At 34.9% G+C, this 27,692-nt stretch overlaps 1 protein-coding gene across 1 annotated transcript in view; it reads left to right on the forward strand.

The window, feature by feature from the left end:
- Positions 1-27,692, forward strand: part of DPYD (dihydropyrimidine dehydrogenase) — an 831,093-nt gene that overhangs the window by 652,543 nt on the left and 150,858 nt on the right. The window contains exon 19 of the mRNA XM_032302713.1: positions 23,758-23,900. Coding sequence (XP_032158604.1) covers positions 23,758-23,900 — 143 coding nt within the window. The remainder of the gene's footprint in view (positions 1-23,757; positions 23,901-27,692) is intronic.

Here is a 27,692-nt window from a genome sequence, read left to right on the forward strand (position 1 = left end):
GATGACATACATAAAGTCAAAATAGTCCATCACAGTGCCCAACATGGAGAAGCACCCTATGAGTACCCCTTCCCTTTCTCTCCCTTCACCTTTATATTAACACCCCCTTCAAAACCCATTGAGGGCTATACAGGAAGAAAACACTGCGCATTTTGTAAAGGGCCTGCTAAACTTCACAGTCATTCTAGACTAACTCTCCACGATCTAGCAACAACAACCATCTACTTATAATACATCCTGCATTTCAGTAACTGTTTCACAGGTTGTCTACTCACGGTGAAGACTTTTCTCCTTGTTCCTTAAAAGCAGTATATGTGTTCTCAGTTATAAGCCTTCTTTCAAAACATTCTGAAGTTGGGAACGCCTGAGGTCCACTTATCTGATTTTGTTCTTTTGATGATCACCTTCTTCAAGTATGCCTGAAACTCACCCACTCCCTGAATTCCTCTGGAACTGTCCACTATGTTTCTCAGACTTTTATATATGTTACATGATATAGTTATATAGTCTACAGACCCTCTCTCCAGCAAAATATAATTCCATTTGGGTTAGGGACCTAATTTCTCTATGTATCTGATGCAAAATGAAGTTTTGCTTTTGAAAATGAAAAGCATCATGGCTTTTTCTTTTTTTTGCTTTTACCAAACTGCACACACAATAAAGTGTGTTTGTATTTTATATATATATATATGTCTCTGTGTGTGTGTGTGTGTGTACATATATACATATATATATTCACACAGCTATTTCATAAGTTGCTTAAACATTTTAACTTCAGGGTAATTTGTGTCACGAATATCTTTACGCTGAGTTCTTAATTTTGCTAATTAAATTAATGCAATTAAAATGCTCTCAAACCAAACTTTTCATAATTCTTTAAATGGGGGTATCTTTACATTATATGATCGAGTGCCACCACACCTATCATAAATACTTTCATATAGTTTTTAATATATTTCTATATCTTATTTCTTATGTCAGTAAAGAACACTGCCATATAAGTGTGCTCACAAAAGAGATACAGAAATCTTAAAAACCAAATATTTAGAAATTGATGTAACTAGTTATAAAACCATAATTATATAAGAGAATGTTCTTTTATAACAAGAAGTCTTCACATCTGTCATCCGGTGTTTTAATGCCTATAGTACTTATTAGCTATTTCTGTTATTACCATTCTACAAGTAGCTGCCGTTCTTGAAACTGATTGATGTTTAGGAATAAAGTACATTTATTACATGTTGCCAACTGCAGAGGAGCAATCTTATAACCTACAGCATTTTTTGAGAAGTGATGATACCTTGTATTTCTGGAACTAATCTCTGCTAAAGCAAGTAAAAGGGTGAGAACATAATACTTTTTTTCCCCGTGAAGACCTTTCCTTGCATTATATACCATTCAACTTATAAAATGATTATAGTGTTTGATTTGCCAAGAATGATAGTGGTGAAAGGTAACTTTATATGTATTAGAAATATGTGTACATACCCATCTGTACATGCCGGGTTGGGTATCATTTACCTATTTTGGTCTGGCTAGCCTACTTTGAACAGAGATGAGGGAAAGAGGAGGAGAGAAAATAAGAATTAAAATTCTTGTTGACTTTTAATGTGAGCAAAAATGAATGCTGTTAATATAATGGTTTTACTATTTCACGACTTCTTCCAAATTACTGTTTCATAGTCGTCCATCACTGTTCTTTGAAGTTCTTGCCTTCATTTTACCACCTTGGCTTTGTACACTGGCTTTGCCTCAGTCATGCCACCCGATCCTCATCTACTGACCTTAAGTCACTACCCTACCTTGATTGACTGCTTTGGTTCACTGGTCTTTCTATCGCTCAGCTTCTGCCATCATCATTAAGAGATAATTGCAGAAATATTTAAAGATTTACCTAGCACATAGTAAGGTCATGAATGTTAACTTTCATCATTACCATCATCCTCATCATCAGAAACTTCATAATCCATGCTGCTATATTTCCATCAGTTTCCAAAACTATTTTTCAGATGTGGTAACTACTATTTGTGTAACTCCTATACTATATCAAAGCATTTTCAGAATTTTATTTGATTCTTACAACAACCTTATGAGATAGGTGTTGTTAGCTTCGTTTTTAGATTGAGTAAAATCCAGTTCACAGTTGCTATTAAAAGAGGAAAGCAGAATTTATACCAAGGTTTTATGACTCTTGAAGGCCCTACGTGGTTTTTTCAGTTGGACAGCATTTTAGCAGACACTTTCCAGTAGTCAACACTGTCTCAACCTTTTCAGATCTAGGCTATTGTACATAAATAAGGCATTTACAGAATACCAGTTATACAGGACACTATGTTCGGCAAAGCTAAGTGTAAATAATGGGCTATATTCTATCTTCTTAAGTAGCTCAGATATTTTCCACCTAGATAACCTCAGGTGCTTGCCCAAAGTCAAATGTATTATCCTCTACAAACCTTATGAATCATTATAGTTAATGACATTAACCTCTGAGCCTTCTTGATACCTCCCACCCTCTTACTCTGCACATCTAATTAATGACAAGTTTCTGATGAATCTAGCTCTGAATGTGCCTGAACCTTTTAACCTCATTTCTTATCTCTGCAGTCTTGACTTCGTCTGAGACCTTATACTTGCCTAGGCCTAGTAGGTCCTTGCTGTGCCAGCAGATGTTCTGGGGCAAAAGTAGAATGAGATGTGGGTCACAAAGTTACCGCCGTATTTTCTACCCAGAATTGTCCCCTTCTTGTCTTTCCTAATTTGTCCTTTACTTTTAGACCTTGTTACACACCTGATTTTCCAGTTATTTCCCAATCTTTTTTCTTTTGCTCATACAGTTCTGTGATTCCTATCCCTGCCTTCTAAAATGCTGTTTATCCTTTAAGACTTAGCTCATCATCTTCTGTTAAAGGTGACCCAACCAAAAAGTAAATTGCACCTTCCTCTGAGCTGTGATGGTCACTTGCCTAGGTTTTATTGAAGCCATTAGCAGGTATTAAAATAAATTATATCACTACCTCTAAACATAGTAGCTGCTTTATAGTTAGCATTCAATAAATGCCTATTGATTTAATAGATGAAGATACTTGAATACTTTAAATGTAAAGATTAAATTCATTAATTCAGATTTTATTTTCCAATTGATTGTATAGAACTTCCCTTAAATTGAAAAGAAGCTAGAAAAATATTCATACTCATAATATATATATAAACATATATATATGTATATGTGTGTGTATATATATATATATGTGTGTGTGTATATATATATATGTATATGTGTGTGTGTGTGTATGTATATATATATATATATATATATATATGAAACTTCACTCTTAATAATAATCCTTAAATCTCAGGCCTCATTTATTAGAAGATAAAAGATAGATCTCATTTATTTAATATAGGTGATATATGATAATTATCTAGATTATATTGTTTGAAGTAATTTGTATTCTAATAACAAAATATCAGATACAGAAATTTTACAATTCTATGAGTACATATTTTAATATTATCCAACCAATTACTTGAAAAAAATTCTGTGCCTCTTTTTTGTTTAGTACATTTAACAATTTTGCCACACTTCAGTTTCCTCTTTTGAAATGCCAAATAGCCCTATAATTAATTATCTCAGAGTTTTCCTTTTTGTTATAATATGTTAAAAAGTATGTTCTTCAGATGTCAAAGTGGCCTCAATCTCCTACTTTTTACCAGTTTTTGGCCTTGAGATTACCAAAGGGGTTGGCTGCTGTTATTGGATTGAATGTTTGTGTCCTCCCAAAATTTGTATATTGAGATCCCAACACCCAGCGGTATGTGTAGGTGAGGCCTTGGGTAGGTAATTAGGTCATGAAGGTAGAGCCAGGGTGGATGGAAATAGTGATCTCATAAAAGAGACCCCCGAAAGAGCTTTGGAAAATCAAGTAGACTGCTACTGGGTTTTCTTGAAAATGGAAACATTTACCAGAATTTTTGTCAGAAGGCCACAGGGACACCCTGGAGGGAATTTAGTCCCTGTTAAACATTCTCATTTTAATTGTGAACATTCAACCTTTTTAGGAAAATAAAATCTTAAAATAGGCAAAAGTGAAAGAATGCATAATCAACTGTCATTTACAATCGGTCAATACTAATTTCATGTAGAAACATCACTAACACTTTTTATTTGGTGATTTTGTTTACAAAGGAAAGAAATTTTCACCCATATGGGCTGATCCTGCCTGGAAAATGAAGTGAGGAATTTCACAACTTCTCAACTTGACATAACTTCTAGAGTCCATGACAAAATAGTCTGCTATTCTATTTCTAAAAGACAGCAGCCTAGCACAGGGAGGAACTGTGGAGACTCTGGGGCTAACTGCTTGGGTTAAAATCCTGGTGCCACTACTTACCAGTTCCCCTTACACAAGTTACTTGGGCATCCTATACGTCAGTTTTCTCCTCTGGAAAAAAATGGCAGAAATAAGAGTACCTACCTCTCTCAGTTGTTTGGGGGATTTAATTCGTTAATATTTGTACAGCACTTAGAACAGAGCTAAGTGTGTAAGAAGAGCTGTGTAAGCACATGCACTCATTGTGCTTATGAAACTTGGACTTTATTCTTAGAAGCTTTTGTTTCCTAATGAGTTTGGGTTACATCAGGCTCTTCACATAAACGGAGACGTAAGATAAAATGTGTGTTTTCTTTGTAGAAATACCCCAACCAGTACATTTCATTTGCAGTTTGATGCTCAGGTATGCCCTGACGCCTCACAGCTGGTTAAGATAATGGTGACATCTAAACCGAGCCACAGTAGGTGGTGTGGACGAGGAGCTTACCACAGCCACAGAGCTTTCACCAGGTGTGAAGCCTCAACCTCCCCGTCATACCTTCTGATCCAGCCTTTCCAAACCAAGTACTCTAGCATCACAACTTCTATTTTACCCTCTGTGTGGCCTCTTGACATAATCTTAGCAAATGGAATCCTTCCTTTTTGTCTGAGTGAGCCTTCTGAAGTAGAAAGTGTTGAAATAAATGGGTTATGACATGTATGGTGTTGAAATAAACGTTTATTTTAACACTTCATAAGTCATGAGCCATTTATTTTAACACTTTGCACTTGAAGTGTTTAAATAATAGGTTTTATACAGGGATGTGTCATCTACTCTGTTTAATGTAAAAGTGAATATGTAAATATATCCATCTATCTAATCTAGATTTTAAACCCTTTGACTGCCAAAACAGCCAGGTTGCCATAGTTTCTGGAGTAACCCGAAATTAAATTTTCTACTCTTTCTTTTTCAGTTGATAGGTGATTTGACAAAACATAAGGTGAGTGGACATCACTCTATTAATAGAGAAATGGTTAAATACATCTTTTTCTCCCCAAAACCTGAAGAAATGTCAGCAAAGACTAGAGCTGACAGTGAAATAAATGCTTTCATAACTAGAACAACTTTCACTAGAAAGAAGCAGGATCTTTTCTTTACTTTTTAGGACTCATAATAGCTTGTTTACAAGGCTGTTTTTGAGCACTCTTACAAATCTATAACTTAGTACAGTGCCTGGAACTGTATTCGTATGAGCAGGAATACATACTAACTTTTTGAAGCAAGGTAGTGTGAAAAGCAGCACTCATTGAGTGAACTCATCTAAAGTCTTCCAGTTACTAATACAAAGGCAAGATATTTTGCCATTTTTGACATTGAAAAGTAATAGCTTTGGGGATTTTTATGAGATTTAAATGAAATAAGTAAAAACCTTAATAGATTTCTGAGCACATGTTAGGCAGTTCAATAAAATATAGCTATTATATTTGCTATTATTTCTTAATAAGAAATGACAATTAATAAAAATAACTATAGGGGCGCCTGGGTGGCTCAGTGGGTTAAGCCACTGCCTTTGGCTCAGGTCATGATCTCAGGGTCCTGGGATCGAGCCCCACATTGGGCTCTCTGCTCAGCAGGGAGCCTGCTTCCCCCTCTCTCTGCCTACTTGTGATCTCCATCTGTCAAATAAATAAAATCTTTAAAAAAATAAAAATAACTCTAAATGCTATGTTGAAAAACTATTAATATTCACAAGTTTGTTATTGTGTTTATATAATATTTTTTAATATAATACTTTTAAATAATATAGACAAATGGATATTCTCATAAAAACAGGAAGAATCCAAGTGTTGTATAAAGAGTAATTTTTTTTAAATAAACGTTTTGTTTTGGAATGATTTTAGATTTATAAAAAAGTCAAAAGGATAGTACATAGAGTTTCCACATACCCCTCACCCAATTTCTCCTATTTTTAATTATGAGAAGTATTTTAATTTAAGAAGTTACAAAGTAGTATCATGTGGTAGGAAGTATTTATGCCAAAACCTTTAGTTTGAAGGCTAATGAAGACTGACAGGAAGTGGAGGGAACTAACGAGAGGGGAGGAGACCAAGAAGTGCATAGAGGGAAGAAGCCAGAGGAAGGCACATTGACTAAAGGGCAGAGTTTAGAAAAACATTAGTTCACAGGAAGACTTGTCATTTCCTGTATATAAAGCAGCTCCCTCCTGGGTGTTGTATGTAAGTGATGAATCACCAAATTCTACTCCTAAAACTTACATTGTATTGTATATTAACTAACTGGAATTTAAATAAAAACTTGAAACTGGAAATAAAAATAAAGCATATCTCTGACAAACCTAAATCTGTTGAAAGAGTTAATTGAGACATGAGAGGGCAAATGTTAGCTTTTGCTTTCAGGTACTAGCAAATCTTTTAAGGAATAATTAAAATCCTGGTAGTAAGAATGCTCTAGAAAGAATACAAATACTGGTATTCGTTTCCCATTTTCCATTTGACATTTTCCAATGTCTATAAATGCTATTGATTTCAAATTCCAAATTATTTCACTTCTGAACATGCCTTGTAGAATTATTACAATGCTGTTTGTGTGGACTTGTAATTATTGATTGCAACATTATACTCTCCATAAATGTGCCATTGTGAATAATTAAACTTGTTAGCATTTTGTTTGCCTACAGTCTTTAGAGTGCTAGCCCTTTTTGGCAATCACAAATATGTTTCTCTAGTTCAGTTTGTGCTAGATATGGGACATATTTCATTTTTCCTGAAATTTTTTAATACCTTGCCATTTTTAAATTTCAAATTTCAAGAGCTGCCCTATAACAATTCCGCGTCTAGCACATAAGAACTCTGGGAGTCTTATGATTTGTATTCTGGAGTTTATAAATAAATGATCTTCTAGAATGTAAACAGGAGACCTTTTTTTAAAGCCACTTACTGCCTGTGAGCATGCCATTTCTCACACCTTCATTCTTATTGCCTAGGGTAAAACAAATATTAGTGTTAGAAAAAAGATATACATTGTGACTGCTGGCCCTATTTACACCCGTTGCAGATATACTTGAAAAGATTTGAAAGACTGGTATAGTCTAATATGATTTCTGTCAGCTTCTACACAATTACAAAGAGTCTCTGCGCTCTGTTGAGAAAACAGTATATAGCAGTTCTGGCAAAGGTTACTAAAAAAATCTATCCCCTTGAGGCATGGAAACCATGTTCTAGTCATGCCTCTGTAACTGAATTTAGCACATCTGCGAAGCCCAGTGCTCAATTCTGAATGGCCCAATGCTATTTGGAATCATTATGCACAATTTAAGCATTTGGATGATGAAACACTTATGGCAACAATATAAATTGAATGAGCGTCTATGAATGAGGAAAAACATATGCATCACATTTCTGCTTAGATATGTGCATTACATACTGACTGTATATCCTTTTTCCACCAAGTTGGTCCTGATAATAGGCTGTCTCCTTTTCATGCATGCAGAAGTTAGCTAAATGCCATTTGGCAAGGAGTTGAGTCATCCGGGGTTGCACTCTTGCCAATTCAGCCTAAATATCCATGCCAATTGACAAAGTAACGACCTTGATTTGACAAGAGCTTGAAATTTCATCAGAAAAGATAAAAGATTGGAAAAGTAACAAATAGAGAGAGGATATTTCATTGCAAACCCATCACAGACTTGACGTAAACTATAAGCCAAATACTTTTTAAAGATTCAGCTGGGAAGATAAGTTTATGATTACAAGGTTTTAATAGGAATAACACCCTCGAGTGCTTGCTTTCTTGTTTTGGAGAGGTAAAGATATACTCAAATAGCAATTTGGGCATAAAGTGCAGAAACAGAAACTCCCATTATGTGTTAACAATATTTGTGATCAGTCGATGACATTTTTGAAATTTGGCTCTGGGGTCTTACTTAGTACAACAGTCAGCAAAGGGCCAAACTGCCTTTGTGGCTTCCTGGATCTGTGCCTTTCTACAGAGTGGTGCTTAGCGTGCCTGCCTAATTCAGGAGTTGTGATTTAGATCTGTGGTCTAGCCATGATACCTGTCTTTATATTTGCATCATTTTTTTTTATTACTCCATGTATCCTATTCTTAACAATTAGTGATTTATCCCTGACTGTGTGTGTGTGTATATGTGTGTGTGTGTGTGTGTGTACATCCTTGCATGTGATACATGTGGCTTCTTTTAAAGCATTGCTCTCTAGAAAATTTCATGGAAATTACAAACATTGGAAAGGCCAACACCAGCATAAATGACTTTTATGAGGTATTGCAGATGATGATCTTTAGTCCTATTTCCCTTTAAAATACAAGATTCGCTTTCTCACAGGTTTAGCTTATATCTGCAAATGGGAAAGTGCTCTCATATTTTATAATCTGAACCTTTGAATGATCTGATCATTCAGAGATTTCTTAGAAGTGGATCCAAATAGGAAATGCTCACTTTTGTCATGGACTTTTTTTTGCTACTTCTTACATGTATTTACATATTTTTAAATTTCTCGAATGAAGTATATTTTACATATAATACAATGCGTAGGTATTAAGTGTTTGTCTAAAGTAGCTCTGAAAATTGTATACATCTGTAGTAACTACAATCTGAAACAGGATCTTGAATACGTGGGTGCACACATACGCATGCATTTGGCTTCATTTGTTCAACATAGTTGTTTGTTTTTGTTTTGTTTTGTTTTGTTTTTATCCATCTGTATTGTTGTAGGTACCAGTTAGTGAGTCTTTTATATTGCTGGTAGTTTTCATTAAATTAACTGACCAAAAGCTGTATTTCCACTCTCTATTGATGAACCTTTGGATGGTTTCTAGTTTGAGGCTGCTATAAAGTAAAGGTGCTGTGAACATTCTTGTGCATACAATTTTTTAGCCTTGTTTTCGTCCTTCCTGAGTGAAAATCTAGGAATGAATTTGCTGAATCATAGGCTAGATGTATGCTGAATTTTTAAAGAAATTTTCCAACAATTATCCACAGTGTTTTTATAATTTATGCTCTTATCGACAATGTATGAAAGTTCCACTTTTCCCACATCCTTGTCAGTGTTTAGTTTTATCAGTATTCTTGATTTCTTTTAAAGATTATATTTATTTATTTGAAAGAGAGAGAAGGAGAGAGAGAACACAAGTGTGTGTGGGAGAGGGGCAGAGGGAGAAATAGACTCCCCACTGAGCAGGTTTTCCTACCTGGCCTCATCCCAAGACTGGTCACAAAAACCAATCCCTGGGATCATGACCTGAGCCAAAGGCAGATGCTCAACTTACAGAGCCTCCAGGTGCTCTAGTTTTCTTGATTTTTCTAATGGCTGTGAGATGATGTGACTTTTCATGTGTTCATTGCCCCTTTGTATGTTGCCTTTTTTGAAATTTCTGCTCAAGTTTTGCCCATTTGAATTGAGTTATTCATCTTGTAATTATTATTTTATAGGAGTTCTTTATACATTTTAGATATGAGTTCTTTCTCAAATAAATGTGTATAAATATAGTATTTTTCCTAGGCTTTGGCTTCTTTATTGATTTTTGATAAAGCCCAGTTTATCAATTTTTTAAAAATTTTAGTTAGTGCTTTTAATGTCCTTTCTAAGAAATCATTGCCTAACTCAAGTTTACAAAGATAGTGTCCTATTTTTTATTTCCTTAGGAACTTTATAGTTTTGGATTTCACGTTTAGATTTTCAATCCAGCTTGAATCTTAAAAAGAAAATTTTTTTGTATGAAGTGACGTGGCAGTCAAGATTTTTTTTTCTTTTTACTAATATCTATCCTAGCACCATTTGTTAAAATGACTTTTCTTTCCCCCACTCAACTGACTTGGTAACTTGGTCAAAAATCAATTGACCTTTATATATGTGTGGACTATTTCTAAACTTCATCCTGTTCTATATTCTTTTTTTTTTTTTTAAGATTTTATTTATTTATTTGACAGATCACAAGTAGGTAGAGAGGCAGGCAGAGAGAGGAAGGGAAGCAGGCTCCCCGCTGAGCAGAGAGCCCGATGCAGGGCTCGATCCCAGGACCCTGGGACCATGACCTGAGCCGAAAGCAGAGGCTTTAACCCACTGAGCCACCCAGGTGCCCCCTGTTCTATCTTCTTAAACTATTGTCTCGATACTATAGATTTATAGCAAGTCCTGATGTGTAAAAGTGTCCTTGAATTCTGTTTTCTTTTTCATGATTGTTTTGGTTTATTCTAGGTTGTTTGTATTTCCATATAAATTTTACAGTCAGCTTAGTTTCTTCATATAAAGCTTACTGGAAATGTGATTTGGGTTTTGTTGACTCTGTAGATCAATTTGGAGAAATTTTACATTTTAACAGCATTGAACCTTCCAGCCTATGAATGTATCTCTTCTTTTTCTTAAACATCTTTGATTTTTCTCAGAAATATTTTATAGTTTTTGGTGCAGAGATGTTACATATCTTTCACAGCTTTATTCTTATTTGTTACTTTTTTGTGCCGTTGTAAAGTTAAATTTTAATTTTCTGACTGCTCATGCTAATGTATAGAAAAAGATAAGAGTACATAGTACATAGGGAGTATGTAAAGTATACAGAGAAAAATAATGTTCAACCAACAAGCATGATATTAGCTCTACAGTTTTGGTTAGATACCGTTTGTCAGAGATTGATCTCTTTTATTGCTGTTTGCTGAGAGTATTCATTATGGATAGATTTTGAATTTTCTTAAGTGTACTTTCTGCAGTCTTTTGAAATGCTAACATGTTTCTTCACATTTTTTTCTTTTATTTAATGTTAATATGGCAAATTACATTAATTGATTTCCAAATGTTAAGACATCCTCCCATTCCTGGGATAAACTCCGTTGATCACAATGCTTTTCTCCTTTTGTATATTGCTATACTCATTTTTCTTAAATTTTTTTAAAGATATTTGGTTCTATGTTAGTGAAGGATATTGGCCAATAATGTTATTTTCTTTTAGTATATTTGTCAGGGTTTGGTATCAGGATCATGCTAGCCTCATAAAATGAGTTGGGATTTGTTTCTTCTATCTTCCGCAAGTATATAGACTGGTATTATTTCTTCCTTGAATTTGATAGAATATACCAGTGAAGCCATCTAGGCCTGCAGTTTGCTTGATAAAAATGCTTTTTTATTATGAATTCAATTTCTGTAAGAGTTATGGGGCTATTTTTTATTTTGATTTTCTGGGTTTTGTTGTCAGTTTGGTTAGTTGTGTTTTGCTTAGAATTTGTCCATTTCATTTCAGTTATTGGATTTATTATACAAAGTTGTTCTTGTTGTTCTCATTATATTTTTATTGTTTTTAGAATCTGTATTAAGCACTTAGTATGTTCTTGTCAATGTGTTACCTGCTTTATACAGATGACTTGATTTTACCTGGTTTTATTTAGGTCCATTAAAAGTGCTCTCTTACTCCATAGTTACCCACATAGAGACTGATTTCTAACCACTCATTTGCCTGAGGAGTGTCCTAATTTACCATTCAAAGCCCCAAAATATCAAGGGTCCTGGGGGCCTCACTGATATGCACAGCTTGAGAAGGAATGAGCAGCTGTATGACATGCTAGGAGAGGTTTCCAGACTGAGGCATATCCTCATGATGTAGGGGCCCAGGAGAGCTCCTTTAGGGAATACTTTGGGAGATCCTTTCTGAAGTAATGTAGTGTTAAAATCTTTTCCCTTTCCTTAGTGCTTGATCATGCAGTCTATTTTATACATGCTACAGATTCCTACAATATCTGTGATGTTTATTAAAAGTATAAATGCATCTATGATAATACAAATTACAGGACTGGCAGCACTTGTTGAATGTAAAATGGAGTAGAACTTGTATTCTTTTTCATTACATGAGTCCTCTACACCGTGAAAAAGAAATCTTACTATTTTAGTCCTAACCCTTGTCTCCTCTGGCAGATAAAAATCCTATTACTTTTTTAATCAAACTAGAAAGGTCCTTATAATCTATAGGAAGGCTATAGCCAATGTACATAGAGTTTATATTCTTCTTAGTTTTCCCTAATAATTTTTTTTATTAACAATAAAATAAATCTAGACTTACTTCATACTATAATATCTTTTATTCAAGACACTGTTGAAATTCAACCCCCCCCCTTTTTTTTTTCTTATGCCATATCAGTATTTTAAAAAGCCTTTTTAAAAGAAAGTATCGTGGTTATAGCTAGGGGGTGAGGGAAGGGCTGTTCCCTCTGTTCACCAGGCAACCCTTCTCCCTATCTAAATGCTTTGTATACCATTTCCCAAACTGCAAGGCCACTTTAGTTTTGCTATTAATGTGTTTCATGAACCTGATTTGTTCAGGAGTATATCTGCGACTTTGCTCACCTTGTCCCCAACTCCTGCCAGGTTTGAAATAGCCTAGTTCTCAACCCCAGACCCACCCAGACCATCTTTCCGGAGCCCAGTTGAAGTCCTGCATGCGCCATAAAGCCTTCCTGGACCTCTTTAGTTAGTCTTTCACTCATCCTGTCCTATGACTCTTCTGCCCCGCCACAATCAGGCCGAAGATATCCATTGATCATGTTTTTATCTCCTCTGCTCAGCCTCATAAGCTCACTGAGAGGAGGAACCTCTCTTGCTGCTTTTTTGCAACTGGTTATGATAAATAATTTTGACTGAAAGTGATTTCTCATTTTTTGTCCTATTGAAATTTACGAAGAAATTTTATTGTTGAGTAATTAAGGGAGCAATTACTAATCAGTAGAGCAAATATGAATGGGCAGAGCCCCTCCTTTGCAAAGTGCCCAGGCAGTCCATAGAAAGCATTGGTTCTCAGGGTTCAGATAGGGTCCAGCTGGAGATGTCTTTGTCCACATTACTACCTTTGAAGAGAACAAAACCTTATTGCCTGCTGTACAGCCTGGGTTTCAGCAGACTCTGAGGAATGCAGCCTGATCACAGGGCACAGAGATTTACACATGTAATTCATTGTCAAGTGAAAAGAGAATGTATTCCCAAGAATGAAAGCAAAGGTTTTACAGTAAGGCAAGTGCTACCATGGACACCCTGGCCAGGGAACCACCCACAGAGTGAAAAGAGTGCAGAATTTCAGAGAGAAAAGAATTCATGGATTTCCAAAGAAAGAAATAATATGATCCTAGTGGATGCAGAAACTTTTTTTTTTTTTTTTTAATGTCTTCGGAAAAATGCTCACTTCAGAATGATTCTGGATTCTCCATGGGTAAAATGTAGTTCTGGTCATCAGTATTAGCATCGTCATTATAATATTTCTCTTCCTCATCCTCCCCCTCAGATAACCATTTTGAGTAGACATAGACCGGGGAGATTTTTATCTGGTCTGATAACATTTGCCCTGCACATCCCATAGGCAGAATTCCATGAGAAATGTTTATGTTCACCAAATCTATCATGGTTCTGAATTTCTTGGCTAAGGAAATATGTGTATTTCTAAAAATAGTCCATATATTTGTATTTGTAGGTAAACTCATTATATTTATATGCTAAAAGCACAGCCAGAAGTACTTATTTGGGAAGGACTGAGGCATATGGTAATTTGGAAATAAAGAAAAGCCCTCAAATTCAAATGTAGCATTGAATTTTACTGTCCTATTACATCCTGATTGTTTTATTGTTGTAATACATTATTTTACCACACACCCCTGCCTCATACAATTTAGCCTCTTGGAGCCTGAATTTCCTCATCTGTACAATGGGGATAATGCCTCTGTGACCTACTGTGAGGATATACATAATGTATGAATAATATAGCAACTAGTACTCATTAGACTCTCAGATTATTTCGTTTTAGCCATAAAATGATATCACCATTGGCTTTGAATTCTAATTCCCTTTTACCATATGAAAGGCAACAGCTTAAAAATTATGAAAACCTCAAAGAGTTTTGTCACTGGCAACTCAGAAACATTGTCTGCCCCCTCTTAGTGGAATAGAGAGCTGAATTGCAAGGAAGAACTCTGGCCCATTTTAAATGTTAAATACCAGCTGAGATCTAAAAAACCATTTGCAGTTTTTCATGATATGTCAGCTTTGAAAATTTGCACCATTTTGTAAGCAAAAACATACTTAAACATTTTAAAATGAAAGTAAGAAAAATTCCCTGCTTGTTTTCTCCCGTGTGGAGGTTACTGAACAAATAATATGATGAGTGTATTTTACTCATAGATTCATATGATTTTAATTTACACACACCCATTACACGAATCAACTTACAGAACTCTCCATTCTTATTTCCGAAGAGAGTGCATATGTTGCAGCATCTACTGTGAAAACTAAACCAAGTTGGAAATACCAATAATGTACTTATTTCATTAACGTTTTTTCTTCTGGCTGTGTGTCTCTTCTTTGTGTAAACATGTCTGCACACTGGATTTGTTTCTAAATCTGAGTGTCCTCACTGGCCATATTGAAGAATGTGCTTACTGTACTGTTTCATTAAACTGCTGTGTTATCGGGTAATTGTTTAAACATAATGCCATAGGACTATCAAAAGGAAAGGTGAACTAATGGCATTTGCAAATGTCAGGGATTATCTTAACACTTTTATTATAGTTTATAAAAAAGTAGGTTCAGGGCATTTCATGGCAATTATTTCTACAGAAATTGGTTATTTAAATAAATTGCTAATTATCTGAAGATGACAGTATTGAAAATGCTACTAATGAGTTGTTTAATAAGTGTAGCTTGTGGTGGCCACCTACAGGTTGAAAATAGAAAGAACATATAGACTAATTATGCCTAGCTATCACATATGAATGCCATATATTTTTCCCTCGATTATCAGATTTAAAGACATTTATCTCTTCATGCCATTCTTTTAGTCAGTTTCTGAGTTCTTCATAGGTTATGGTTTTAGTCTAAATCAATTTCACTTTGCTTTCATAATTATCTTTGTGCTGTAATTCATGCATATAATATAATCATCCAAACTGAGATACTTTTAGACTGAAAGAAGATGCTACTTATAATTACATCAGATAATTACAAATAAATACAGGTATAATAAACTGGGACTCTAATTCCTAGCCAACATTTAATATAATGCTAATATTCTTGGTTTTCTCATACTTGGACCATATATCTTTATGAGCTACAAAATCAGTGACTACTCTCTCTGTAACTTAATTCAGATCCAAACATTTAAAATAAGGAAGAAGGGATGCCTGCGTGGCTCAGTTGGTTAAGCATCTGCCTGGGGCTCAGATCATGATCCCAGGGTCTTGGGATTGAGCCCTGCATCCGGCTCCCGGCTCAGTGGGAAGCCTGCTTCTCCCTCTCCCTCTGTCCTCCCCACTGCTTGTGCTCTCTCTCTCTGTCTCAAATAAATAAGTAAAATCTTTAATAAAATAAAATAATATAAGGAATAAGTATAACATTATGGCTAAGAGCATGATATTGGCAATCAGGTTGACCTACATTCAAATACTGGACCCACGCTTTCTACTGAGTGATCTCTTGAGGGTGAGATATTTATTTCTGCTGAGTCTTGTTTATACATCTATAAAAATGGAGACCAAAAAAATCTATGGTAATGTCATTGACACAATGTATACAAAAAACACTTAAGAAAATCCCTGGCAATTAAAAAGCACTCAAAAGAAGAGTCTCTATATTGAGTGTGATTGTATTTAATGTTAAAACTTTATTTTAACTTGTATCTGGTTCTTTCTAAGTTAGCTTCATCACAGGTATCTATTAGAAAGCACAGAGCATGTAAAATTTCTCCTAAACTACCATGAGAAAGTTCATAGTGTCCTTGAATTTTGAATTCGAAGATATCGTCTAATCTAATATTTGCTAGAGAGGTCATTTTATTGTATTCTACCTGCCAAATATCCATCTAGGTTCAAGGAATAAGGATGTCCCAGTGTAACTACTTGTGCTGCTGGATTTGCAAAAAATTGATGAAATCATGGTAATAATAAAACTATTTGGGGCTCCTGGGTGGCTCAGTCATTAAGTGTCTACCTTCAGCTCAGATCATGATCCCAGGATCCTGGGATCGAGCCCTACCTGGGGCTCCCTGCTCAGTGGGAAGCCTGCTTCTCCCTCTCCCACTCCCCCTGCTTGTGTCTCCTCTCTCACTGTGTCTCTCTCTCTGTCAAATAAATAGATAAAATTAAAAAAAAATTAATGTGTGCTTAACCATTAGTTCTAGTTATCTTTTAAGAAAAGCATAGATGAAACCTTTTCTCTATGGTTACCTTCAATATTTGAAGACAACTATTGGGATTCCTTACAGCCATTTCATACACTATGGTGTGTGTGTGTTTGTGTGTGTATGTGTAGGCAGGGAGAGATCATTATGTCCAGGATATAGTCTGAATTTGTTAATATTTTGCTTAAAATGTTGGATAAAGGACTAAGTGTACTCTCTTAAATATGCAAAATATAGAATCCTTGCACATCCTCTCTATAAAAGTTGCACAACAGAAAATCTGATAATGCGTATTTCTCTATTGTAACTTTTTGGAGCATTGTAAAAACTAGTCACTTTTTATTGCAGAAGTAAATTATAAACACTTTTTATCTAAAGGAATCAAATATGGAAGTTTAGATATCAACCTGAGACTTCTTCGGCACCATCCCCAGAGTTAACTGTTAATAGTTTAAAACTCAACATTCTATGCATTTACATGCCATGTACTAAATGTAATCATACTTTTTTTAACCCAAAATGGGACCACATCATATATATTATTTTGCTACTTGTTATTAACATTTCAGCATTTGTACTAGAGATACTTCCCTGTTAGTTTTCCTTTTTTCTATTTATTTGGTTTTTTTTTAAAAGATTTAATTTATGAGAGAGAATGGGAGAAGATAGGCATAGGGAGAGAATCAGGTAGACTTCCCTCTCAGTGTAGAGCCTGATGCATGTGTGAGGGAGTGCTTTGATCCCACGATCCCATGAGATCATGACCTGAACTGAAACTAAGAGTTGGACACTAAACCGACTGAGCAATCCAGGTGCCCTATCCATGTTAGTTTTAAAAATGTTCTAGGATATTGGATGCCTGGGTGGCTCAAGTCAGTTAAGCATCTACCTTCTGCTCCGGTCATGATCCCAGGGTCCTGGGATCGAGAGCAGGTTCCTCTGCTTCTCCCTCTACCTCGGCGCCTCCCCCTTGCTTGTGCTTTGAAAGAAATAAAATCTTTTGTAAAAATTTCTAGGGTAGATGAACTATATTTAATAGCATAATCTATTGGTGATCATTTATGTTGTTTTCACTATTTTGCTATGAAAAGAAATATTTCAAGGAAGATCTTTGTACATGTAACTTTGTGTCTATGTACTAATGGAATGGATTCCTCAAACTGGAGTTTCTGGATGAAAAGACATATACATTTAGATATTGCCATTGCCTTATAAATCTAATAAAGATATGTTTACACAAATACATGCATTTATAATCATAGACTCAAAGTATTTTTTTACAAATGAAATGACATATGAATTACAAGCAAATCTCCAAATTTGAGATCTAAGAGGTTAATTAACACCCCTTAAGTATTAAGTGTTTATCCCCACATGTTTGTAGCTGAATGTTTATTTTTCTGCTTAGTTTACTCTAGCTTTGACAGTAATATTAGCCTATGTATACTAGAAACCAGGCAGTATGCCAAATGTTTTCGGTGAATTCTATCATTTAATTCTCCTCAGTTTGCTCTGATATTGTTATTAATGACCCTGTTTCACAGATAGGGAAGACGGATGCTTTAGGAAGTTAAGGAGTTTGCTCAAAGTCATACTTATATGAAGTAAGCGAGCTGAGACTTACACCTCATTGGTTGGATGTTAGAACCTATGCTCTTAGCACTAGGCTATTGGCCATACTGATACTGGTTTTCTTGGGCAAAGACAATATGAAGATGATCTTCTTCATAAATGCTGCACTGTCATTTCTCAGTAACAGCTGAAGAGTACAGCCTTTCATGTCATAGAGACTTGGTGTTTGATTTCAGTCTATCCCTTTTAAACTGTGTGACATCAAACAGTTTATTTATTCAGTTTGAGCTTCCCTTTCTTCATATACGAAATAGAGATGACAGCATCTACCTTCACAGCATCGTGAGGGTTACATTGCACAATCTGTTTGAGTCCTCCACCTCAGGTCTGGCACGTGGAAGTTACCCCGTGAACGGGTGCTCCTAATCCTTCCACTACCAGCAGCTGATACTTTCAGAAAGGAAAATGGCCCCCTCTTTGATGAATTGTCTTAATTCTTTTGCTTTAAGATAAAATGCTTGGCACATGCTAGGTACCAAGTGACTGAATGTGAATTGACTATTAACATACTGAATATGTTATGAAGAAAATAAATATAGCCACAAAGATATAAAGACTTAGGAAAAAATTCTTGAAATAGTCAACTGAAATTAAAACATTTTCCCAAGGTAATTTTCATTTTTTCCAATAAAAGTAAAATAACAACAACATAAAACAATTGATTTTCTTTCCCCCATTTCTCCTCTTTAAATTTCATATCTCTACATATAACCCTGGATCCTTTTAGTACTTCAATTTCTGGTTGAATTATGCTAATTTTCTCAGAGGGCTTTAATCCATGTGTAAAGCTGTATTTTTAACTAGCTATGTTTCACATATCTATTAGTATATTAGGTTCATTAACATATTAAGCTTGTTTTAGTAAAGCATAAATTTTTTGGTGCTTTACTTAGGTGTATTTTAGTATTTTATAAAATCAGTTTCTCAACTCCTAAATCCTTGAAATTCTTGATTTGTTAATATTTTCTTCTCGATGATGTTAAAATTATTAACAATTAGGTAGGCAAAGTTCAATTTCTAATGAATTTATTATCTACTTAATTCCTTATATTTTAATTAATGTAAGCAAATTAAAAGTACATTTTCTTTTTGTATACACAGTGAGCATGAGTGAGTATTATAACCCACTTTCTGTTTTATTGCCAGCTAGGGCTATTATCAGGGAGTTTATTGTGGACTTAGCTCTAACAATTAATTGTGCAACAGTAGCTGTCCTAGGAGTCAAATGATTAGGGAAAAAACAAACAGAATTAAACTCAATTATTCAAAATTCCAGTTATCCAAAATTAGCATATGTTCCACACTGTCTTGCCCATTAAAAATTCCTTTCTCTTCAAGGATTTAGTCATGCAGAGTAAAGCTCTACCTCCTTTTCACCAATAAACTTGAGTTCTAAAGCTGTCATTAAAATCCTGTATATTGGTTTAGTGCTTGGACCTTTGGATTCTTAAAAAAAAAAGAATTTTTTTTTAAATATATTGATTTTTGCCTCTGAGATTTTTGCCTTTGGAGTCAGTGAAAGTAATCTTATCAACAACGTTATGACACTGCTGAATGAGAGCTGTTAGGAGAGGGGGAAAGGACGGTGGATGTGTGGTCCTTGTAAGGTTTCAGGGGATATCGAGTTCTACCATCAGAGGCATCATGCTTTTTTTTCTCTATTAAAAAAAAAAATGGTTTAATAGCATTACTAAATACACAGCAGAAACACAACAGGCACTGTCAAAGTAAACTGAATAAATGCTCCCCCTGAAATCAATTGTCCTTGTGGATAGTACAGATCAGAATAGCAAAGACCTGTATAGTTTTTATCCTGTGCTAGCCCTTTATATATATTAAATCACTTAATCCTCAAAAAAAAAAAACCCTGTGAAGTTGTGATTGTAATTTTATTATTTTAATGTTGAAAAAAATGGAGGTACATCAAATGAAGAAATTTTCACAAAATCACACAGCTTGCTGGTGGTGGAGCTGGAATTTTAGCCTAAGCTTTTGGCCCTGTTGTGTCTCTGATGCTGTCCAATTGCTTTCTTTCTAAAATTCATATTAATAGTATTTATAAAATGTATATGTTTAAATGACTATGAATTTTTCCTAATGGAACATCTATACAGAATAAATAATTGGATTCATATTATTTGCCTTAAAACCACCTTCTAAAATCACAGGGATTAGTATTTTGGGTATCTGCATTGGTGACAAGGTGGGACACAAATTGATTAAATGGGATCGCTCTTGAAAGATTTTCAGCTTTAGTACAATTTTTTTTAAAGGTATAGGTGCTTAATAGACATTTCTCAGATAGACAGATGGACAGATGAGTGGACAAATGAGGCCTGCATAAGGAAACTGATTAAGTCATAATACCTTACTATTTACATATCAGTACATAACACTATTGTTAATGGTAGCTTTTAAAAATTATTGAAGTGATATTGGCAAGTGATGCTATCATCTTCTTAGGAAAAAAACTTATCCAAATCAGACTGATTAACTTTTAATTAAAAAATCTCTGACTTATAAAATTTTTTCTTCTAGAATAGGAATCAATCCAAAAATGTTCTGTGAAGTTTCTTCAGAGAAGATCTATGACTTCAGCATATTAATTGGCATTTTAAGTTGTGACCTTAAGGAAGGCCTAGACTGATTAGATGGCAAAAGTTACATTTCAGTCTAGTCTACCAGCTTTTCTAGTAGGCTGCTTTCGAACCAATCAGACTCTTGGTAGCAGTGTTGGGGCTGCATTTCATTTTTTGTTTGTTTGTTTGGTTGGTTGGTTGTTCAAACCTTCAGCTTGTTTTGAAATTTGGGAATTCAGAATGGCTTGACCTTGATTGGAGCATACCACACAGCTGGAACAGAATGGCTTGATATAACTGAATTTCCCATTAGGCATCAGGCTCATCTGGCCATCCCATGTGGATGAGGGCTTAATTTAAATTGCATGTTGCCTATTAGTTCACGTAAGCTTATAGGATTTCAATTTCTTAATTTTTAAACCTTGTCATTTTCTTATAGATGGAGTCCATATTCAATGCCTTAAGCCTCTCAAACTGGCTTCTTCCTCCCTGGTCTTTGGTCTAAAATCGTTAATTACTACAGAAGTGACAAAATCGTAAAAAGTCCTTATCTGATAGCTGCTGTGATCCTGGAAATATTTATGTGTTTTAATTGACAAGTGTACAACTCTGTATAATATAGATATATGTGTTTTACTTATACTGAAACTTTTATTTTTATCTTGAACCTATTATTTCTTCATCCCTGTAATTTTAAAACTGAAAAGAAATTTCTATATAACAATTTAGAAAGATCCTTTTATATACTTTCAAAAGATTTCCTTCCAGAAACCTTTCATGGTAGATAAAAGTCATTTTTAAAACCTATTCCCCATAAAAATGCTCTCCGAGAACAGGTAGATTATATTTCATATTAAACCAGGTGAGTCACAAAGAAAACTAATCAAATGGAATTCATAATGGAAATAAAAACTGAATTTACTATAACCCAGTAACAGAAGGATCCATTTCTTCATTTTTGGATCACATTTCCTGAGAGAACATAATTACTCTTAATTTTTAAGAAGATACCTTTATTAGTTTGAAAGGTTTTCATGTTCATTAAGTAGATTAGAAAGTTTTAGGAAAGAAAGAAAAACATGAAATAGAAAATGTCTTATTGACCTAATTGAACATTTTCAAATGCCACTGAGGATTTGCTGGTGTTTTTTAACACCTGTGTAATAATGTTGCCCTTTAAATGTAACTGGTTAAATTTTCAAAGCTGTGTTCTGGGATTTTGCCATTTGATGTCCATTAATATCAATTGGAATATGTGGCCAAATCCCTGTGTACCACTTTGAAATTTTATTCCTTAGTATTAATGATAGTCTTCTAACAGTGCAGTTAGAAATAAATTATTTATCTGCTTAGCTCAAATTTCCTTAACTCTCTAGGGTGAACTAAATAAGAAAAAAAAAAAAAAAAAAGGAATCCCAGTGTTACCACTTCAAAGTACATGCATATAAATAAGCCATCAGCTTAGTATGTATTGAACATATCTGTTATATTATGCAAATAGATATATGTCAATCCAAAAGATTTATTTAAATTACAGATGTCCTTTAAAATGCTTTTCTTTAACTTTTATTTTTACTCAGATTTCTTTTTAGTACAGCTAAAGATTTGTACATTTAAATGTGTATGTGGGTGTTGGTGTGGGTGTACATTCTTGTTATGCATTCTTCTGTCATTTACCTTCTCTACCTTATCAGACAGATGAAGAAGTCACAGATAAACACTTTGAAGTAGAAATAGGATCTTGATGTTCAGTTTCTAATTCACCCTAACTTACTGCCTTGTATTTCAGTGTCCATTATGGAATTCTGAAGTGTCAGCCTTGAACATTCTTGACTAAGAAACATTAATATCTAGAGGAGGATTTTAAGGTGTGGGAGCAATAGGAACAGATATTTCCAACAAACATTTTTGGTGTTAAATGCAAAGCATGAGTTACACATAAATTTAATATCATCAGAAATGGATATGAACAAGATAAAAAGAAATCCACTAATTTTTAAGGAAAATTCTTTGTGCTTCCTGAGGGTGAGTCCTTCCATAAATACATATTGATAATGCTGGTCTTGAAGATGCTTGTGGTGGTAGAGGTAATGATTAAAGTACTCACCACATGAGGCTGATTTTACCAGTTGCTTATTTGTGTTCTTGAGGCAATGTCAAATAGAACTATTTTTAGTTCAGAAAATACCTTTAAAGAACAATGACTTATGAATCTGCACCAGAAATACCAAATTATATTCCAGTGTGATGAAAGCATTAATTTACTTTGGATATGTTAACCCTTGAGAGTTGAAAGCATCTTTAATACAATATAATCATTTAAAAAATGACCCTCAAATGTTCTGTTCATCTACGAAGTTTTCATTATGATTAGGGAATAATATATTTGTAATGCCTGGTTGAGTGAAGTATAAAAATTAAGCACATACTCTTTAATTACTGAATTCGAGTAAATTGTCCTTACTTTGGTGGAAACCTAATGTATGAAAAATTCGATTAGGCTCACTATATTTCATCAAATTGCAAGTAATGCATGTAAAAAGCAATATGGAATCTGTAAGTTCGTCAGCACCTTGCTTGTTTTCACAGTATCTCTATTCACACCAGCTGCTTTATACTTAGTGGAAACATAACAGAGCTGTATGTCTATTTATGCACTGTATGTGATTGTTTTTCTTTTTCAAAATCTGCTGTTCCTTGTTCTTTTTAAAACAGATGCTTGAGAGTTCCATATAATCTTTTACACATTACTGTATATCAAATTGTATTATGTATGTATTTTATGCAGGAGTTCTGAAGTTGCTATATCCACTTGCATAACACGTTTGCTTGCAATAATAGCATCAAAATTCTTTAAATACACATCCATTTACAAATTAACATACTTTAAAACATGGCAATGTATATGTATCACACATACACACACGCATATCTTAAGTAACAATAAAGAAAATTGACTTTTGTCTAGTATAGCACACCATTGCATATAATGATTATAAGGCAGTATGTTTAAATGGTCAATATGCTAACCATTGATTATTCTCATTTTCTGTAGGCACAGCAATTAGACCCATTGCTTTGCGAGCTGTGACCTCTATTGCTCGTGCCTTGCCTGGATTTCCCATTTTGGCCACTGGTGGAATTGACTCAGCTGAGAGTGGTCTTCAGTTTCTCCACAGCGGAGCCTCGGTCCTCCAGGTAGTACCTGTATTTTCCCCTTCAAAAAGCTCCATCTAATACATCTAGTGTAAATTATGTGACAACAAATATATTCTTGTAGGATCTCCTGAGAAAGAGACAGTGTGGGATTAAAATGGCAGCTCTCATTAAGTTCCTATTATGAGTTGAGAACATACTTGAGGTTTATTTTCTGTCCTAGTTAGGGCTTACAAGCCCTCTATCTTGTAAAAATATATTTGCTTACCTCCCTGTTTCCAAAAGAAATGAAATTAGATAACAAAATGCCTACTCTAGAACTGGGAAGAAGAACAAATACATGAAGACATCTGGGTAAAAGTAAAATTTTGTTTGAGAAATAAAATTAAGTCATGGGTAAAGCCAATACACAAAACCTATGCCATAATGTACTGGGGGGATTACCAAATTTGACTGAACTTCCTGGCAGTCAAAGCAAGGAAATTATTGGTTTCATAGCTTTTGAAATATAGATATAAATTGATTATTCAACTTCTTGTGATACAGAGCTGAGAGATATTCTTCCAATACTGTCATAAAGGGATACTTTGAGATGTAGTACATTATACTCTTAATAGCATTCTTACCGATAATCTTTACTTATTACTTATATACTTGCTTCTTATTATGTTTCTCAACAAAGGCCCAGTACATTGCCTTGCCACATTATAGCATAAACATTTCTCTGAGGCCAGATATGCAGATTTGGATGGTCTGGCTTGACCCAGGGATAAACTTTTTCATATGATGACTAGACTATTACTTCCAAATGAAATATTTCAATGAAAATTATAACTGAAATTTAAAACTCAGTTAATGGGCTCAAGAGCAGAATGGAAAAAACAGAAGAAAGAATAAGTGAAGTAGAAGACAGAACAATAGGAATTAACCAATCTGAACAACACATAGGAAAAAGACTGAAAAAATGAGCAGAGCTTCAGAGATCTGTGAGACTATAACAAAAGATCAAACATTCAGAGGAGAGGTCACAGAAGGAAAAGATGACAAAGAAATAATGTTTGAAAACTTCCCAGCCTTTTCGCAAAAGAGAAAAATCCTATAGATTTAAGAAGTTGAATGAACCTCAAATATGATGTATCTAAAGAAATCCATACTGGGGCACCCAGTTGACTTAGTAGGTTAAGCTTCTGCCTTCAGCTCAGGTCATAATACTAGGGGCCTGAGATTGAGCCCCACTTGGGGCTCCCTGCTCAGCAGGGAGACTGGTTCTCCCTTTCCTTCTGCCTGCCACTCACCCTGCTTGTGCTCTCTCCTCTTACTTTCTTTCTCTCCATCAAATAAATAAAGTCTTAAAAAAAAAAAAAAAGAAATCCATACCAAAGCACATCATAGTCAAACTTCTGAAAACTAAAGATAAAAAAGGACCTTGGAAGCAAGAAAACACACACACACACACACACATTTTACCTGGAAGGAGCAAATAGTTTTAATGGAAATAGATTTCTCACCAGAAAGTGTAAAAGTCCAGGAAGTGGGACAATATTTTTCAATTGTTGAAGGAAAAGAACTATCAACCCAGAACCTTGTATCCTTCAGGAATGAAGGAGAAAGCAACACATTCTTGACTGAAGAAAAGCTAGAAGAATTTGTTGCCAGGAGACCAGAACTAAAAGAATGGCTAAAGGAAGTTCCTTAGAAAGGAAATGTTAAAGAAAGTATCTGGAGACATCAGGAAGGAAGGAATAAAGAACAGGGAACAACAACGTCAAGAAAAATCTGAAGATAAATCTAGGCTTGAATATCACCTGAATTTACATTCATGACCAAGGAGAAATGTAGGGACTGGAAGATATGAGTGGGTTGTGAGTAGGTCCCAGAAAAGATGCTTGCTCATTTCCCAACGTGATTTTTGGCAGGTCATAGATGGGGGTGAAGACTGTTAAGACTAACAAGTGTTGCTTTTAGCTCTGCTACAGATAGTCTTTATACACCTACCTGAGAGTGAAATAGTTTTATCATGCTTCACTTTATTGTACTTTATAGATATTGCATTTTTTACAAATTGAAGGTTTTTGAGGGTGCTTGGGTGGCTCATTGGTTAAGCGTCTGACTTCAGCTCAGGTCATAATACCAAGGTCCTAGGATTGAGCCCCATGTTGGGCTCCTTGCTCAGTGGAAAATCTGCTTCTCCCTCTGCTCCTTCCCCTGCTTGTGCATTTTTTCTCTCTCTCCTACTCTCTCTCAAATAAATAAATAAAATCTTTAAAAAACAACAACAACAACAACAATGAATTGAAGGTTTGTGGCAACACTGCCTCAGTCCACTGTCACCATTTTTCCAAAAACATTTGATCACTTTGTGTCTTTGTGGCACATTTTGGTAATTCTCACAGTATTTCATATTTTAAAAAGTATTATATCTGTTAGGATGATCTAGGATCAGTAATTATGACTTACTAAAAGCTTAGGTTATTAGCATTTATTAGTAATAATCTCTATAAATTAAAGTATGTACTTTTTAAGACATAATGCTATTGCATACTTAATACAGCATAGTATAAACACAACTTTTATATGCACTGAGAAACCAAAAACATTCATTTGACTTACTTTAATGCATTATTTGCTTTATCGTGGTGGTCTGGAACCGAATCCACAATATCTTTGAAGTTTGCCTGTGCTTTGATCGACATTTCGTGTGACTTGGAGGATGAAAGGAATGTAGCCAGTCACATGACTAGTGCTGGAGCTGGAGCTCAAACAGCAGCAGGTTTCACAACTGTGAAGCCAGTGCTCTTCCAATGGCTCATGTTGCCTGTCCCCTCCTAGAACCTCTAAGGTGAGAATATCAGCAATAGGTAGATCTTCCCTACCTACTCAAGGCTTGCATATTCAGGCTACAGCTTCTTCCTTACAGAAAGGGTGCAAAGAAGAGAAGAAATGTGAAAACATAAAAAATAAGTCAACATGCGTTCCAAGAAGAGGTGTACTTAGTGTGTGGACCATAGTATGTGAATATATGTAGAATACCATGTGTCCTTATAGAAATGTGTATGTGTGGTTAAAATAATCATTCATGTTGTGGTTTCTGCTTAGCCCCATTTTGGATCAAGAAGTAGAGAATCACTCAAAGTTCCTTAAGAAAATGTAGTCAGTTGTATTCTCTGAATCAGGGGACCCTGGAACAAGAACTTTAAAAACCGGTGGGGCAGTTCTCAGGAGAAATCTCCTCCATCTCTCTTTTATGGTCCATGTGATTTCTCCCTCAGAGGAATCTAGAGTTCCATTCACTCCTTCTCTCTTCATAGCTTCCTCCTTGCTTCTGCCTCCTCTCAATTTCTGCCTGCCACATGACACCTGGGCCCCCTCTACATGGTGGTTTTCAGCTCCAACTTCCAAGTGAAATGCTTCATAGGCTTAATATCTCTTAGCTCAGATTTCAAAAGAGGAAATTTGTTTTGTTCAATTATCTTTTCATGCCAGGCCCCATCTTTAAACACTAGTCATCCAGTGTATTGACTGCTTGGTAGATAGCAGAAACACACTAAGTATTTGTTGAATGAATTTGTTAAATGAATGTGTTGGAGTTGAGCTTTTGTTTGTTTGTTTGTTTGTTTGTTTGTTTGTTAAAACCTGATTGTGAAGAGGAAATGAAAGGGTTAACGTGGTCTAGGTGGTGGTTGCCAAAGGACTTGCCCTTCTGTTCCAGCTAGGAACTGCAGGGAGACTTTCCAGCTGTGTAAGATACTGGTTCCCAAATGATATGGTTAAAAATGTGAAGTTCCACACATAGGCTTCTACTGGTAGAAGATTACAGATTATGCATCAATTCCA

This window comes from Mustela erminea, chromosome 10, assembly GCF_009829155.1.
Source record: "Mustela erminea isolate mMusErm1 chromosome 10, mMusErm1.Pri, whole genome shotgun sequence".
In the NCBI taxonomy this organism is placed as follows: Eukaryota; Metazoa; Chordata; class Mammalia; order Carnivora; family Mustelidae; genus Mustela; species Mustela erminea.